This window comes from Harpia harpyja, chromosome 8 (assembly GCF_026419915.1).
Source record: "Harpia harpyja isolate bHarHar1 chromosome 8, bHarHar1 primary haplotype, whole genome shotgun sequence".
Classification (NCBI taxonomy): domain Eukaryota; kingdom Metazoa; phylum Chordata; class Aves; order Accipitriformes; family Accipitridae; genus Harpia; species Harpia harpyja.
In genome coordinates this window covers 10,490,145-10,508,520 of record NC_068947.1, presented here as the reverse complement: position 1 = coordinate 10,508,520, position 18,376 = coordinate 10,490,145, and the positions used below count along the sequence as shown (strand labels likewise).

Below are 18,376 nucleotides of genomic sequence, written 5' to 3'. Positions count from 1 at the left end.
CAAATGATATATTGCAGTCAAAGAATATTATTTGTAATGTTAAGCCTCTCTCAGCACTTGACAGTAGACAACAAAAGGATAGCCTTTTTGTCTCTTTTTCATTTTGTTTGTGGACTTTTTATTATAGCTGCTATACTGAATATTGTGACTTAATCAGATGCCTGTTCACAAGCAAACCACAGTATTTTAAATCAAGGGGGAAAAATAGTGATTTAAGGGAAAAAAAGAAAGGATTTGTAGCTGATGCTTTTTATGACTCATTTGGCCTTTTTGTTCTCTGATGTCACAGATAAAGAATAACAGAGAATCACTAAAGACCTCAGCATGGGGGAGACAGGCCACCATGTGCACTTCAAGTTTCTCGGCTTTGTAGTAGCAAAATTTCATAAACCCTTGTTTTCTTTACCCTTCACCCTGATATTCCTCACATGTTTTCCAGTTCACAGCAACATTCACTTGAAGTAAATCTGGAAAATACCTAATGTACACCTCTCCCCCTCTCCTTCTCTTTGTGTAGATGGGGAGTGCTGCCCCATGAGATGTGCAGGACTATTTGCAAGTCCTTTAAGTTGCCACTGGCTGATGATAATCTGCAAGCTTTACTGACCATGTAAGTTAAGGGCAGATAGTATGACCTGCATGCATGGGTGCAAATCAATGCTAAATATCTACTGCAGACACAGTTCTTAAGAATTTGTCATTTATATAATATTAATAATTTCATGATGCTGATTTTGTCTCTATACACATGGGGACTTTCCTATTTATAGAATATTTATAATCAACTGAGGTGCATCTGTCTTAGCAACTTGTCTTCATTTTGTGTGGCATGGTAGATCATCTGTTTTTTTCCAGAATTCTATGGAATTAGTCTTATGGGAATCAGATCCTGATACTTATAATTATCAATGAGATTCACTTTTTTTGCATTAGTTGTTCCTGAGTATATGTAAAGTAAAACCAATAATCTTGTGAAAGCACATTATGTGAGTCTTAAGGAACATACCAAGATGAATACAATGAAATGTCCTCGAGTCAAGTAGACAGCATCAGTAGTAAATAGAAGTTGTTCCCATTAATCTCACCTGAAACATATTTTATTGTAATTTTTAAAAAGGTAAAGGAGTGTTGGCATGGTTTTGGTATTTTTCCGTGGAACATTTAATTGTTTTGAGACAAATTGCTTGGCTAGATGTATTAATGGGAATAGAAGTGAAAAGAACTAGTATTCAGTGCTTGTATTAAAGGCTAGAGTAAGAGTAGTTCAGAGTAACCTGTGGTGTTTTGAACATTATGTCATGTTGAGTTTGGTTTTCATGGCCAGATTTTCTGGTAATAGGTTTAAATGCATGCTCCTTGGTCTCTTCTTTCCCTTGTGGGAAATCCTTAAATGTTTTGTCTGTGCCTTCATACTGTGTTAAAAGCAGAAGTAGCTCTTGTCTTCTGTCATGTTTAGATGCTTTTAGGTAGATATGCTTCTTAAGTTCAGGAGGAATTGCAAACTAAGCATCTGGATTTATCAAATAATGAAAAGCCTTGTCTGGCAGAAATGTGGAATCCATTTTAATGAAGCATCTTTGTACTGTAAGCAAGACTTCCTACTTAAATCAGTAGCAACAAGACTGCTTTAAGAAGCCTAAGGGGCTATTTTTCACAAAGCCCCTGTTTCCAGACCAAAAACTTTCAGAATAGTTCCCTGCAGTAGCCAGATAGATGACTCTGGCAATTTGTTTGCTGTTCATCACTTCTGACAGTTAGGTTAGAAGCATTAGTCATCATAAGCATGTCTGAATCTTAGCATTAATCTAAAACTCATTTTTTAGAACTCCCACTAAGCTGCCCAACAGAAAAAGTGTTGGAGGACAATTGACATCCTGTACTAGACAAGGGATTCTCATAGTTTCCACTTCATAAAGGCTGAAATTGAATAGATGCACAGACAAGGGACTGGAGGTTTTCCTTTATATACTAACTCAATGCTGATGAAAAACAGACAAGCCTGGCACATCATAGGCTCCAGAGATATGTTTATTGTTTGTGAATTTATACCAGGGAAAGCTTTTGTGAAATGAACCTCTTCTGAAGAGTCTCAGTGTAGGCAGTTAAAAAGAAAAAGCCTAGTATACTGTAATAAAAATTAGAGATAAGCTTAGAAGACAAGGAGAAGACTAAGGGCTGGATTTCACCCAGCTTTAGCCAGGTACCCATGACAGCTGAATTAGGATTCGCCCGCTGTAGGTTCTTTCTCTAGACGATGGAGAAGGGGATAGTTATCTCCTCAGCCTGTGTAAGAGCTGGATTTCTAAATTACCATCCATTTTCCTTTGATTCTAAAGGGGCTGTGGCCAGCCTGTATTGAGATTTCTGTATGAGAAAGATAAATGGTGTGAAGCTGGGCCTCAGAAATCAGTGTGAGAAGTATTTCATATGATAGCGTGCTATATGTAATGCCAGTTCTAAGTTACATATCAGCTGCTTCGAAAGATGGCAGTTTGTGGTGAGTCACTGCACTGTAAGTAAGAAGGAAGATTGTCACAGTCTTAATAATGTGTGTAGCTGTTGCTGCTTGGTAAGTTAATTGTTTCATGAGGGTGCAGAGTTAGGGAAAGATTTTTTTTTTTGAGGTCTATTTAATAGGAGTTAATTTCCAGTAATCTGGAAATCGACGAGTAGAGTTGGCTGCCTGAGATTTAGACTTTTCTCTTTCTTTCCTCTTGCTTCCTGTAGTTTTGAGACTGAAGAATCATGAAACAGGCAGGTTTATTGTTAATGAAGAACAGTCTCGCTCTTGGGGAGTATGCAATTCAATGTGGGCAAAATTTGTCAACAATATTCTTTCCCTGTTTTTTTCCAATGAGTAAGCATGTAATTTTGTGTCAACTGATGTTTCTGAAGCAAGTGGTGGTGGTGGTGTTCCTGCTGTGTGTATCTGTATTTTTGAAGGAAGAAAGTGGTACAATAAAAGTTGTTGGATTGATTCCCACAAAATCAGTATATACAGCTAATGCACTAGCTGGACCCCATTCAGCTATAAAATGATGCTGGACGATGTGATCAGATAATAGTTGAAGACTGAAGCTATATGTTTATTCAGCTTTGCTATCTGAGATTAGGTGGCAAAGACTTTCTGTAGGACTTAATGGTTCTATTTTTCCATTTTGAAAGGTAATACTCTTAAAGTATTTATTATTTACATTTGTAAATTACACTGCAATGATCTGTCACTCATTAAAAGCATGGGATGGGACTAGAAGTTACTATCTAATTTTGTGGTCGCCTCCAGATGACCCAACACTTTGTTTTCTGTACCCAAAGACCATTCAGTTTCCACAGAGTACAGGGAGAATTAGCACAAAGACTGAGGTTTCATAAGACCCTTTCATATTGTCTGTCTAGTGTAAATTTATATATTTAATTGTGGGATGGTGAAATAGTAGGATTTAGGTACCCAACAACGTGTCCTTTTTTCCAGTTTACCTGAGCTGGCTTATTAAAAAGTATTTCCTTTCTCCATCAGCATTTTGTCACTTAGTTTTTTAATCACAGGGCAGTACAGACTTTTAATCACAATGTATTAAGCAGTGCAGATGGTACACAATTGTTTCTGCCAGAAAACTACAGTAGTCATTGTAAACATTTCTTTAAATTTATGCAGGCATAATGAACAATTATAGTTTGTTTAATAAATAAATGTTGCTAAAGTGCTCAAGTGATGAATTTAGGGTTTTTTTTCTGTTATTTTTATTTATTGCAATGCTAAATGTATGCTAACAAGGACTTAAAAAGATGCAGTCCTTCCCTAGAGGTTATATAAACAGCTGGCAGATAAGGAAAGAAAAAATGGAGCGAAGAAAGAATGGATGACAAGTTTACAAATATTATGCATTGATTGTTCTGCATTAGTTTAGCTGTTAAGTGTATGTCCCTATTTTTTAAAATATGTCAGTTAATTTCTGTTAAAAGCAGCTGTGTAGTTCTTCACCTCCCCACAGTACCAGGCTAGGACTATTGGACTCTGGAGGGGGGCTTGTTGTTTTGAAAAAGTTAATCCCTAGTGTCTCAGGTAGCAGTCCCTGATAACAATGGGCCTCCTACATGGTCATCCCAGTTCTCAAGTCATTAATAGGCCAGACCAGGCCGCTCCTGCCTGCTCAGCTTTGCCCTGGTTTGTGGCTGGGTAATAATTTTTTACCTAGTTGCCTACCCGTAATGTTTTTTTAGGGCTGACCTATTTCTTTCAGGAAGCAAGCCCTCTTTTCCTGCTACAGCAAGTGTCCTGGTAGCAGGAGCAAGATTGGAAATGGTCACAAGATCTTTCTCCTGCACTCTGTCTTCTGCTCATTAGCTTTGATGTCTGAGACTCCCTATGCCATTTGTGATGAAAAGACTCTCTAGCATTAATATTTGGATCTCTTAAAAGAAATTATTTCTGTTATTCAGTGTGCTGAGGAACTGATGGTTCAATTTATACTTGTTCAAGATGTGAATAAATGTATACACAAGATGGTAGCCATTACTTAATTCATACTGATCAGCTGCATATATTTGTCCATGCTTGCTGTTTTAAATCTTTTCATATGAGCAGTTTATGACAATTTAGGTTTATACCTATGTTACACAGAGACTATCAAACAGGCTGAAGAATCCCAACGTTTTCTCTAAGGTTAAAGCAGCATGATACTTCTCCTCTATTATTATCAGATTAACTTCTTAATAAATGTTATTCAAAACTAAGGAATTAAAAAACCTCTGTATGTGCATGAACTTTTCACATAAATGTTTTGGTTACAGATTTCTTGATGGGAAAGAAAAAATATTTATTAGTAGCCTTTACTCACCAAAGCATCCTCAGGAATGGTCATAATGTGATTTAACCAGATTTTTCACGTATCTGGAGTATTTAATTACGAATATATTTTTAGAAGCAGAAATGTGCGATTATTTCTGTAATGTCAAAGTAAAAAAAAAACCTCTGCGAACTATGATAGGGATGGGGGAGTGACTTTTATAGTCTAAAATCACATGCATTGGTGAAGTCATAGGGCAAAACTGAAGAGAAGCGTGGTTTCAAGAGATCTTTGTTGCATCTTCTTGATAAGACAAATCTAATTTCCTTTCCTGAAGAGCACTGTCGCTTTCAGTCATATTAACTCCAGCCACTGAAATGTATGACATCTCTGTCCTAATAATGCACAAATTGATAACATCTCCTTAGTCCATCTGGATACTCTGTGCCAAATTGCAAGTGTGTGCTTTTAGTAGATTGATATAGTAAGTCACAGCAAGAAAGAAAACTAAAGAGAAGGTTATTTTTTTTCTTTCTGGATTATTCTAGAGTCATATTTTAAGCTGCTTTCTGTAGCTATTGAAATATGGGATTTAGGAATCCTATTTCCTCTGCCCATGTTAAAATCTTTAGTTATAGTTAACTTCATGCCCATGTTGTCATCTCAGTTTGCTAGTGCTGTCACATCAAAGGACTTTTCTCCCTGTTAATGTTTGTCGAAAGCAGAAGCAATGCTTTCCTTGACTTCATTGCCTCAACATAAAGTTTAAGTAGTTCCACGCCTTCACTTGTTCTTTATTTAAAAATCCTGCTTATGCAGCTCTGCATCTTGGCAGTAGACTTAATCTTTTGACTTTTCACAATGAGCAAAAGATAAATACATATATAGTAAAAGAAAAAAATCATCATGATAGTTGTGAAATTCAAAATCTGTGTGCCATAGTTTTTTGCCAAGAGGTATAAGCTTTTTTATGGTCTCATTACTTCTAATGCAAAACTCCTTTCTTTTCCCAATTGCCACCTGCAAAAAAACCTGAAAGAAACAAGAACCCCCTAGAAGTGGGAATGATAATTTTCTTATATAGTGGATATATTCCCCAAAAGCAAGGCTTTATGAAAATGTTAACTTGCATGTGAGCTGTTATAAAGCAGCAAGCTATCATAGGAGGGTTTTTCATTGGCAATGTTTCAGGCTCCTCTTTAATACTAGTAACAGTAGCATTCTTTTCTGACTTTGCTTTCATCTTCAGCATAACTCTCTGTACTTAACATTCCAGTTTATCACTAGCGTCTCTGTGTATGGCTCTCAGTATATTTTATTATTATCTCTCCTGCTGACTATTAAGTGAAAGATGTGGGGGGAGGAGAAGGAGAGGATGAGTTGCAGTTTATTGCAGTTTATTTTTGTCACTAGATTTATTTCTCCTCTTCTCCGGTATTGTTTTCCAAGTTTGTGCTGTAAATTCTCCCTTAAAGTACCTTCATGCTTAATTTTTACCAGAACATTCTGCAGTGATTGAAGGGTTTTGAGGCCCATGTTTTGTGCAGTGCTATTTCTTTAAGAACAAGATAAAATAATTTTTTAAAAGACTTGTTTCTTGGAGATGATCTTGCTCCTGTGCAGTAGTATTTGTCTCACCAGATTATAGGGCAGAATTGTTCAACCCGATGTTTCCCACCAAAGAATAGGTACTGAGTCTTGCTAGTTGTATATGTCTCTCCATGGACCCCAGTGAAGCACAGACACTTCCAGGGTGTGCTTATATGCCTAAACGAGGTCCCTTTTATATGTAGGTAGTGTTAGGTGAGACAGATGTCATTCACAGAAACTGCTAGTATGGTATTTATAGCAGAGCAGTTAAGCTGTTCATTTCAAGAATGATTTGCATGGTAGCTTCAGCTTGTGGGTATCTTTCAAGCATTTGACTAGTCCCACTGTGTCCTGGTTTCAGCTGGGATAGAGTTAACTGTCTTCCTAGTAGCTGGTACAGTGCTATGTTTTGAGTTCAGTATGCAAAGAATGTTGATAACACTGATGTTTTCAGTTGTTGCTCAGTAGTGTTTAGACTAAAGTCAAGGATTTTTCAGCTTCTCATGCCCACCCAGCGAGAAAGCTGGAGGGGCACAAGAAGTTGGCACAGGACACAGCCAGGGCACCTGACCCAAACTGGCCAACAGGGTATTCCATACCATGGGACGTCCCATTTAGTATAGGAACTGGGAATTGGGGGCGGGGAATCGCTGCTCAGGGGACTGGCTGGGTGTCGGTTGGCAGGTGGTGAGCAATTGCACTGCGCATCATTTGTACATTCCAATCCTTTCATTATTACTGTTGTAATTTTATTAGTGTTATCATTATCATTATTAGTTTCTTCTTTTTCTGTTCTATTAAACCGTTCTTATCTCAACCCACGGGTTTTGCTTCTTTTCCCGATTTTCTCCCCCATCCCACTGGGTGGGGGGGAGTGAGTGAGCGGCTGCGTGGTGCTTAGTTGCTGGCTGGGGTTAAACCATGACACACTGAAATAACAGTGGTTCCCAAGTGCCTTAATCACCTAAGTGTTCTGCTGAATTAAGGACTTTTTTTCTGAAGCTGCTTCATCCAAATCAATGGCAGAAGGATGACGTGACTTACAGATCTGCTCCCATGGGGTTTGTTAGTGCAGGGTAATGATTTTAGAAATTTGAGGGAGGGAAATAGCATGTTCCACACATACCTGTAGACTTTAGCTGGCAGCATATATATCTTCATACAGTTAGGGGACCCTCATAATTGACACAAATATATATATTTATTCCATATAAATAAAGAACAATGCCATGAAACAACTACCAAATGACAAGGCTTGTGATTTTTAAATCTGGCTATTATTTGATAGGTTAGAGAGCTGTGTGTTTGTCAATTGTAAAATGATCCCAAGATGTATCCAAACATTTTTGAAGGATTGCTTATTTTCAGGAAATGATTGTAGAAGCCATATAAAGCAGGTCAGTTGTGTTATAGCACAGCGCGCTCGTATCATTCTACCTGTTTCTTTTCTACACAAAGGAATCATACACTGATCATCCCAACTCTATGTTTGTCACCCATTGTGAGATCCCAGTGTTGGAAAAGGTTGGGCAAAGCTTCAAAAGTAAAATGAAATTATTTGAAATGTAATAAACCTTAAAGAAGTTGAATTCTACTATGAGAGATGATAATAATAAGGTGTAAGAATATGGAATAGAATGTATGATATAGAAGTTTTGAGAGTTTGGTAGTGTTTTTCTGTACTCCTGCTGGTGTTTGGTAACAAAGGAGTAAAAAATTTTTATCCAAAAGGTAATGCATTAGTATGCTGTATATAACATGATACAACTTCGTTAAAAATTTCCTTTAACCTTGAGTCATCTTATGGATATTCTGCTTAGGTTTGAAAATGACCATAAGCAAGTAGAATATAAGAAGTTTGTGGATGGGCTGAACTGGAGAGAGAATCAAATCCCTGCTTGCCAGATGATAAAGATTCCTTTCAAGGTAAAACCAGTGTATCTGAGCAAAGGAACAGTACAGTACATTGATATAATTTGTCCAATGTTAACATGAGTACTTTATCTAATGGAGACCACAACAGTTTTTGTATTTGCGTATTTGCGCCTGTTTTCTTCAAGTAATTAATTTTTTCTGGGACATTTAGAATGAAGCAGAGAAGTTAAACTGGGACGAGGAGCCCTGTAATACCCCCATGCCTAATAGGTGTCACATGTCTGTGACATTTTTCTAGAAGAACAAAAAAAAGAGAAGGGGAAACAGGTGTATTTGTCCATGAACAATGGGCGTGAATAGCGCTTCACCCACAAATATTGTTGTCTTATGTCAAACGAACTGTTTGCTTGCTGAGGTAGTCAGGAAATAGTTTAAACACCACTGACACTGCAGAAAATAGCTATATATTTTTTATAACTCCATAGAAACTTGTATATAGTACACCACATCACAGGTAGGCGTACAGCAAGAACAGTATTGATGGATCAACTTTGTTTATCTCCACCAGCCTGCTACGTAGGGTAAATAAAAATGTGGTATCAACAAACTGCAGAGATTAATCTGATCTTGCCATCTTGTGCTGAATGGAACATTTTAAAATAGATGGTGCATAAGGCAATTTTACTGGTTTTTAAAAACTTCATAACAGATAAATCCGAAGCCCTTCTGCCAACACATAGTTTTGCTGTTCTGGCCTAGCCAATGTGTTGCTATACTTGTACAGGATGTGTTTGATTGTATTCAAACCATTTAGAAACATAGCATTCCTTTAAATTCAAGTTCAACGGTTACATAGTTTAAACCAATATTCCTCAAGTACTGTGCTATTAACTTGACTCCTCTCTCCTACTTGGCTTACCAGCTCTTTCTTCTGTAGCATCTCACGAGGGCCCAATGCTGCTGGTTTGCTCTGCTTTCCATAGTGGTTTATTTTTCACTTTGTCATTGAGAACAATTTTTCCATCTTGTACAGATAAAATCAAAGCCCTTCCATGTGTTTTATACAGCAGTCCTGTGGTTCAAAGTGTGCATTAGGTTTTGTTCAGTGGGTATTCTTTGATTTTACAGAAGAATTCTGTGCTTAAGTTATAACTCTACTTAAACAGTGACTGCTCGCAAGAGGTTGTGTCAGGATAAAGGGCTTTGTGAGCCTCAGTACCACAGAAACAAAAAGAATTTCAGAGCCTGTGCCCAGAGGATTTTTGCCTTGAAGATGGTGCTAAGCTCTGTACCAAAAAGCAAGGGTGAAAGAAGCAGAGGCACAGATACACTTGCTGTTGAATGTGTTTGACCGTTTTTTTTCCCCTCACAGGATGGCTTATCTAGCCATTGAGCATGACTTGATTTCTGGCAGGTGAGGGAATGAGATGGCTTCTGTGGGGTGAAGGTGGGGTGCAAGTGGTGGTGGAACCAAGATGCAGCCTTCACAAGTTGAAGGTGTGGAGAAAAAGGTGCTTGTGAAATAAGCAGGAGGTTGAAATGGACATTTGTGGTGTTCTGATCGGCATAAGAGATGAGGTTTTGTTTGGGTATGAAGAAGATGTTATCTTTCCTTGGATGACAGCCAGCGGATGGGCTTTCCAGGAGTGGCTGATGCCCAAGAGCCCCAGTTGAGAATGGTACGTGGAGTTATGTGAGGAAGGTTACAGCTGAAATCAAAAAGGAAGAAAGAGCATCAACAGAAATTGTAATCAGTCATCATCATGCTGGCATAATCAGTTCCTCATCGGCTCCAAAGCCTTGCTGTAACTGTCATACTAACATATAGCACTGTTTTTAATGAACTGCACCCGAATTGGTGCCAGTATAGTTTACAGAGTTTTATCGACATTATTATTTTGTTAGTTAGCTGCAATACCTAGGCTATCTTTGGTACAGTACAAGACTATTTTAATGAAGAGATCAATAAGAAATGGAAAAAATCAGAGAAAGGAAGGGATTTAAATCTCGTTCAACTTTAGAATCCAATTGTCATTCTGTTCATGACTTACCATGAATTAACAGCAATATTTTGGGGCTACAGTACCTGTATTTGACAGATAGATTTCAGCAACAGAGTTGTGCTTGTTTAGCTGACTTTTTTCTTCTTTCTGTCTCATTATTTTGTATGATTTTTGGTGTTGAGACATAGATGACTTGCAAGATTTTCAAGTATAAGCATCTCAATAAAGAAAATATAGCATTATTTAATTTGAAAATATCAGCAAAAGGGCTAATGATTGAAAATATTTTTAATAAAATATTCTGCAAGTTTGATAAAAATGTGCATGTAGTAATCTTTTAAGAGGATGTGCTATATTATGGTCCACTTTTTCACAGATTTGTATGTGGAAATGAAGCAGCTCATTCAATCTTATGTTGACCAGCTTTTAATTATTCTTGTTTTCAATATTATATTCTAAGATATTCTTCGGGTTACTAATTTCAGAATGAAGATGACTGGAGCGGACAACCACCATCCATTCCTGTGAAAGGGATCAAATACTTACATCTTCTGGATGATCTATTTGGCAAGGAAGAATAATCTGATCTGTGCAAGGCACTGCTTTTGGATTAGTGTTTCAGCTCCAAAGCTTAACTTAGATACTGAAAACATTCCTTGTAAAACAAAAAGATCAGATATAGGTTTTATTGCATTTAATTTCTTATTTCAACATAGATATATACTTTGTGTGTTTTTCTAACTCCTTCTAAATCAACGGTACTCTTTTATACTTACACAAGCATAATTAAAACTGTGTCCTCTAATCTTTGTGTCTGGTTATACGGAGAATTTACAAGTATTGGGAAATCTTTGAGTCAAACAGAGCAAAATCTGACTGACCCTGCTTTGTTCTGCAAACAAAGGTTCTTGGATGACCCCTTAAAATATTAGGTCGGACTATATTAGCACAATAAGGTAATTCCATTCAAATTTCCTCTCTTGCTCTTTAGCTTATATCTGTATTTTTGCTATATCCCTGTGGTAATGCTTAAGTACTGTTTGTGTCAAAGTTTGTTATTTTATGGAGGAAATACTAGCAAGGCTTTAGCACAGTATAAAGTTGCTCTGGTATCAGAGATAATTATAGCCTTGCAATGTAGAAGTAATTATTTTGCAGGCATGGCACGGAAGCTATCAGTTCTTGCTTTTTGTTTTAAATGTGACTCAGATTAATAGACACCCAAGTTTACTTGGGTGAAACATATATGAAAAGAAGGTGTTTCGGTACAATTTTAGTATGCAACTTTCTTGCAGTAGCACTGTACTTGTCCTTTGAAAATTAATTGATGACTTTCTCTTTGCTCAAAATTGCGATGAGTAACTGGAGTTCCTGTTAGCATTTTTGTATCTTTTTAAGCTTATGCCAGCTCAAAGCCATGATTAGATCTGAATTTACTGCATGCTTTTGTGAGGGAAGTTATTATGCCAGATTAAAGAATGGAAGAGCTGAGTTGAAGGGGGGGAGCTGACTCATCCATGGCGGTTCCACAGGGGAAGAGGTGTAAGCCAGTGCACCTCTGCCAGTGGCTGGGAAACTCACACATTCGGTAGACTGAGAACCCTGCGCTTTCTGTAATCTGAAATTACAATTCGGGGAGGAAGTGTTTTGATTTAAAAGGATGAGAATTCAATGTATCTAAATCCCCAAACTGAGGGAAAGACAATAGTTCAAAGAATAACTTAATTCAGTAAATCTATCTTTTCGGAAACTTGGAGATCTCTTTTAGAATTATGATTCCATTTAGAAATACCTTGCTGCACTTTTGCATGATAGTGTAAATGAAACTTTTAATTGTATGTCTTCTCTCTAGCCCCCCCAGCTCCTGAGAAGAAATTCTTTTCCCTCCATATGGTAAAATACGAAGCTTTTGGCAGCTTTTTTACTTTTTTGTCAGCAAAAAAGGACTTGAGGCAAGGCATAATTATGTGTGTTGCTGCTACTTAGGAAGATGTTTGCAATGAAATGGGTAAGTGATGGTCTGTGTCCAGGGGGTCAAAAAGAAAACTGTGAAAACTCCTTAAAGTGCTCCAAGTTGTAGACAAGACCATGTACTGCTTTTTGATCCAAAAGAGGAATATGGTTTCTTACGTGACAAGAAAAATGTCTGACCATGGGGATAGTGTCTGGAGCCAAAACAATAATAACTTGCGTTTGAAGCCAGTTTGATGAAAGCTGCAGTTTTTTAAAACATGCCACCAAGACTGAGCTTGACACTTTAAATGAACCATAGAACCATAGAATTATAGAATGGTTTGTGTTGGAAGGGACCTTAAAGATCATATAGTTCAAACCCCCGTGCCATGGGCAGGGACACCTTCCACTAGACCAGGTTGCTCAAAGCCCCATCCAACCTGGCCTTGAACACTTCCAGGGATGGGGCATCCACAACCTCTCTGGGCAACCTGTGCCAGTGCCTCACCACCCTCTCAGTAAAGAATTCCTTCCTTTACATCAACCAACACCCCCAAGTCCTTCTCCTCAGGGCTGCTCTCAATCCACTCATCACCCAGCCTGTGTTTGTGCTTGGGATTGCCCCGACCCATGGGCAGGACCTTGCACTTGGCCTTGTTGAACTTCATGAGGTTTGCACGGGCCCACCTCTCAAGCCTGTCAAGGTCCCTCTGGATGGCATCCCTTCCCTCCAACATGTCGACCGCACCACACAGCTTGGTGTCGTCGGCAAACTTGCTGAGGGTGCACTCAGTCCCACTGTCCATGTCGCCAACAAAGATGTTAAACAGCACCGGTCCCAATACTGACCCCTGAGGAACGCCACTTGTCACACGTCTCCATTTCAACATCAAGCCATTGACCACAACTCTTTGAGTGCGACCAGCCAGCCAGTTCCTTATCCACCGACTGGTCCCTCCGTCAAATCTATGTCTCTCCAATTTAGAGACAAGGAAGTTGTGTGGAATAGGTTCAAATGCTTTGTACAAGTCCAGGTAGATGACGTCTGTTGCTCTTCCCTTATCCACCAAGGCTGTAACCCTGTTGTAGTAGGCCACCAGATCTGTCAGGCACAATTTGCCCTTAGCGAAGCCATGTTGGCTGTCACCAATCACCTCCTTATTTTCCATGTGCCTTAGCGTAGTTCCCAGGATGATCTGCTCCATGATCTTGCTGGGCACAGAGGTGAGACTGACTGGCCTGTAGTTCCCTGGGTCTTCCTTTTTTCCTTTTAGAAATGGGGGTTATGTTTCCCCTTTTCCAGTCAGTGTGAACTTCCCCATACTGCCACAACTTCTTAAATATGATGGATAGTGGCTTAGCCACTTCATCCGCCAGTTCCCTCAGGACCCACGGATGCACCTATCAGGTCCCATGGACTTGTGCACCTTCAGGTTCCTTAGATGGTCTCAAACTTGATCTTCTCCTACAGTGGGCGGTTTTTCATTCTCCCAGTCCCTGCCTTTGCCTTCTGTGTCTGGGTGTATCACTGGTGCCCACGTGAAACAACAGCGGTGGATAATAGCCAGTGGACAGTACAAGGCTTGGTAGTCTCTTGGTGACATCCCTGATATGATCCCTTGGAAAGCAGCAGACCTCTCTAGAGAGTGCCTCAGATCAGCAGATGGGTGCCTCTCTACCTCTCAGAAGGGAGTTGCCTACTACTATCGCCCATTACCTTCATCCGTTACCTTTTCTTAGTTGTGCTGGTTGTTACATAGGGAGCAGACCAGGCTGCCTCATTCAGCTCCAGCATCTCTCCTGATGTGACGGGTCTTTCCTCTTCAGTCTGCAAAGTGGTGAAGCCGTTCTGCAAGGGCACCTCAGGCTTCGAGGGAAGTCTCTTTCTCCTGCTGGTCCTTGCTGTTGTTCCATTCTTCTGCATTATTGCCCCCCCCCCCCCCCCCCTTCTGTTGCCCTTGTAATTTTTTAGTGTTCCCCAGACTTCAGAAGGATATGTTTAGGTTGTGGAAATCTTGTACAGCTGAGGGTTTCCAAGAAAGATTGACTCTGAACATTTAGAACTTCCCAAGTAGCTTTTAGAGATGGGAAATTCACTTTAGTTTGTTTTCCTTTATGTGTATAGGACAAAGAGGAGCCTCCTTTCAGGAAAAAAAAAAGTACAAGAAATATTATTTCTTATAATTTCATGTGGCACCCTGTATATAGGTCTGGTCAATCATGGTCTGGTCTGGTTATAGTCAAGAAAGGTGACTGCAAACTGGAACCAGTGCAGAGAAGAACTAGAAAGGTGATCAAGAGAATGGAGATAAGAAAGGAGATTAAAGGAGCTTGACTTATTTAGTGAAATAAAATGAAGTCTCAGAGAGAATATGACTCCTCTCTGTAAATACTTTATGGCCAAGCAAGGAAAATAATCTGTTTCAGTTAAGAACATTGGTAGTCTAAGAACAAATGGTATAATTTCCCACAACTAAATTTAAATTGGACAACAAAAGGTGGTTTCTCACCTCTAAAACAATGAGGGTCTCAAACAGCCTTCCAAGACTAAGGTACTCAGTTAGTTTTAAGGTTGAGATGGGTCATCTGATGACAGTAATTTTAGGATGTTTATTAATACCTTTCTGAATTATTATTCTCACTTCTCTTTCTCCTCTTTTCCCATGCATCTTGCATAACCCTGATGAGCACAAAAGGATCTCCTAGGAATAGGGCAGACAGGGCCTGAAAAATATTTTGCTTGTCACTGTGCTTACAATGAGTCATATGCTGTGGTCTGATGTGTTACACACACTTTTCACCAGGTTTTCTTTTTTACAAGCAGCAATGCTTCCAGAAGGGAAAGCCATAGCCAATGAGCAGTCCAATAATACTCTGTATAATGTGACTTACAGCATATGCTGCCCAGAATATTTCAACCTCTCCTCTAATCCTGCCACCAGCTTCTTCTCTCTTTTCACATTGCTGTTGAGGGGCCTGAATGAAGACAATACCACAGGATTATGTTTCAAGATGGCAGGAGGCCACAGCTTTAAAGCATGCATCGCATAAAGGGGAAGGCAGCCCTCACAGTTGCCATTAATCTCAGCTCTCGATCTCTGTAGGGGAGCCAAAGATATCTTCTTTCCACAAGTATCTGTGCTGTCCACGGCAGGAGCAAAGAGATTCACATTACAGTACCAGCTCCCCATCTCACTGCTGGGGTCTGTTGCGTGTTCAGTGTTAATTTTTATTTCCTCAACTTGGCATTTGAGAGTAAGAGGCTTCAAGTTCTCTGGAATAGCTGCTGCTGCAAGCAAACGGCAGGCTGCAAACGGCAAAGAGGACTAGTCCGCATGTGCAGGTGGTATGCTGGTTAGCTCATGGCCTCGCATCAGCTTCTGCTCCTGTCCAGTTCAGAGTGCCTGCTCTGGTCACCAGCAGGTGGGCCCCCTCAGACATGGTAGCCACAAGCAGCCATAGACAATCTGTGGACGAAAATCAAGTTCCTCACCAGGCAGTATTTTCCTGTGTCCTGCCCGTCATACAGGCAGCTACCGTATTTTTCTAGACAGAGCCATTCGTACCAACGTCAGACAGATGTTCATCTACATAAATGAAAAGGTATTGAAGTCCTCCTTCTGCATTTGTCCCTCATGCTGATCCTACTTCATGGTAGGAAAGCTCTTCACAGGAAAAGTTTGGGCTCAGTTGACTCCTGTGCCTGCTCTCTCTGTCTTGTCCTTTTAGCCCAGGAGACTTTTCTGCCTCCCAACTGAACTTCTGAACTTTCTGTGGGAAAACTGCAGGGATCCTAATTTCACAATAAACAAAATATTGGATGTTTTCAGTCACTTGACAGCATTCAGAGAACAGCAGGCCATATATCACTGGTAGTAATTCACTGGTCTCTTGGCTTGCTGGACCCTTCTATGTGTTCCCATAGTTTGAGACATGGAACTAATCACTAGAAGAGTTTCCCAGTTTTTAACATATTGTAGTCATATGTAGGTTATTCAGTGACATGGTAGGAAACATTAGTTCTTTGAGCAATAATATCCTGAATCATCAGTAACTTATCTGTTGCATATTTACTTGCAGCATTTCTTCCTCTTTGAGGTGGCTTAGCCAGCAAGCCCCAGTACAATGAGAAAGACAAAATGGCAGCATGTTTGTGAAGAAGTTACAATATCAGGAGGAAAAAATACCACAATCTGAGCTCAGTCAGATTTTAAAAATTATTTTTAGGTTTTGGAGGGCAGTATAGATAACATTTGAGAGGAAACTGTCTTGAAAGAAGACTTTGTAAAGTTACTGTTTGCTCTGAATTAATTTCTTGTTGTTTGTTTAGGGGGTTGACTTAGACCCAGTCAGAAGCAGCACTCATGTTTTAGGCAATGGTCAAACAAGCCAGATGGGGGTGTGGGGCGAAGTCCGTGTCCCTACCAGTTTCCAATGTAAAGTTTAAAACCAGTGAGGGAGCATAACCAAGATGAGGAAGGAAGTTAATATAGATATAATATATTAAGGTTATAGACTGATTATATAAACCCTTTCTCTGCACAGTTTGTCATTTCTGAATCATCTGGAAGTGTCTTCTGCTATGTATTACACACAGATAAACTAGCTATCCTCATCTGCCCTTCACCCTAGCCATCTGTCCTCTTTGCTCTCCTCTTTCATCAGGCTAGTTTCATATTAAGAACTACAAACAAAGAGAAGTAAAGGAGCTGATTCACAAACTTCTCTGAAATCTGATGCAGATCCCTGGCAAGCAGCATGGTGGGATGATCTGTAACAGCAAAAATTCATTGTATCACCTAACAGTACTTGAGAGAGCTCCCACTTTCAAAGGCAAATCTGTCAGAAGAATGGCATTGTCTTGAAAGACAAGAGGAAGACCTTTTGCAGAGCTGCTGTGGCGCAGGTGGGACGCAGCCTTCTCTAAATTAGCATGGAGTTTATGGGTGACACTTATGTCCTTTGCCTTCAGATGTCTGCAGTGCAGATGTCTGCACCTGCACTAGCTCTCTGGATCCCTTACTTGCTGATAGAAGGGCGATGGGCACCTCTAGGGAGCAACTAGCCTACAGGAATATCTACAGGAGGCCTGTTAGCCATACACTGCCTCCCTCTCCACTGACTCTGAAGGGATTTAAAACAACTAGCTAGAAGTAGATGTTTGCATTGCTGTCGGGTGAGATGAATCCCACTCTTAGGGTCCATCAGCATTGCTAGAGGAGCACTGAGGTCAAGCTTGGTGACTGCTTGGTTGCTCCCCAACCTTGTTGCAGGTTGCAGCGTCGCTGCAGTGTGTAAGGTCCATGTAGGAAGGGCTGAGCTTCAGCCAGCTGTGAGTAGTCCAGGTTGAGTTGGGCAGACCGGGCAGAGGAGAGCGTGAGTCCACGCTGTGTGCTGAATGTGCACGTGATCCCTCTCATGGGGTATTCTGGAGCTTAGGCTGAGCAGAGACTCGGTGCCGTGCTTAGCAGGTGGACCTGACTGTCCTCAATGAGCTTGACTCAGGCTCTGGCCAGCGGGTCTCGGTCAAATTTCATTCCAGCTAGGTAAACAGGAGAAGCTGGGTTGATCTAAATAGAACTACAATTTCTCTTCTTAGAGGTCTCTGAGAGTCTAATTTAGCAAAGTATTTAAGCGTATGCATAAGGCTGTCCCTTTTGCACAAAGCCACTCGAGTGTGTGCAGGCGGCTTGCTAAAATCTGTCAAATGAAGCACTGGTGGAAATGCTTTCCTGACAAAGAGGAATTCCTAATTTGAGGCATTTAGGAATTAAATCATTGTAATAAAAAAAACCCACTATATGAGAAGGTAGCAGTGAAAGGAGGTAATACAGAATTGTCTGGACATGTTTATACAGGCTATATATTGTGTGTTGTTATTGTAGTTCTTCTGCAATATAAGCTAGCAATTAGCAATTAAATTCCCATTATGGGATCATGTTGGTAATTGAGATAAACTGTAAGTGTGTAACTGTTTTAAACCTTTCTTTTAACTAACCCAAATACTGTAGTACTTATCTAATTTAGAGATAATATCCCCATTAGTAGAGTTTATGACTCAATAAACAGCTCCCACAAGTTCATAAAAGCCAAAACCATAAACACCAGGACTATTAATGCAATAGAAATTCTGTGCCTCCCTCTTTTCTTGGTGGTCTAGATAGAGCA

At 39.8% G+C, this 18,376-nt stretch overlaps 1 protein-coding gene across 2 annotated transcripts in view; it reads left to right on the top strand.

Moving 5' to 3' along the window:
• EFHC2 (EF-hand domain containing 2) overlaps positions 1-11,060 on the top strand; it is a 63,072-nt gene extending 52,012 nt beyond the window's left edge. For both annotated transcript variants that reach the window (XM_052794931.1, XM_052794932.1), the window contains 3 exons: positions 518-610; positions 8,198-8,303; positions 10,741-11,060. In XM_052794931.1, the coding sequence (XP_052650891.1) occupies positions 518-610; positions 8,198-8,303; positions 10,741-10,836 (295 nt within the window). In that variant the 3' untranslated portion in view covers positions 10,837-11,060. The remainder of the gene's footprint in view (positions 1-517; positions 611-8,197; positions 8,304-10,740) is intronic.
• Positions 11,061-18,376: the final 7,316 nt, after the last annotated feature.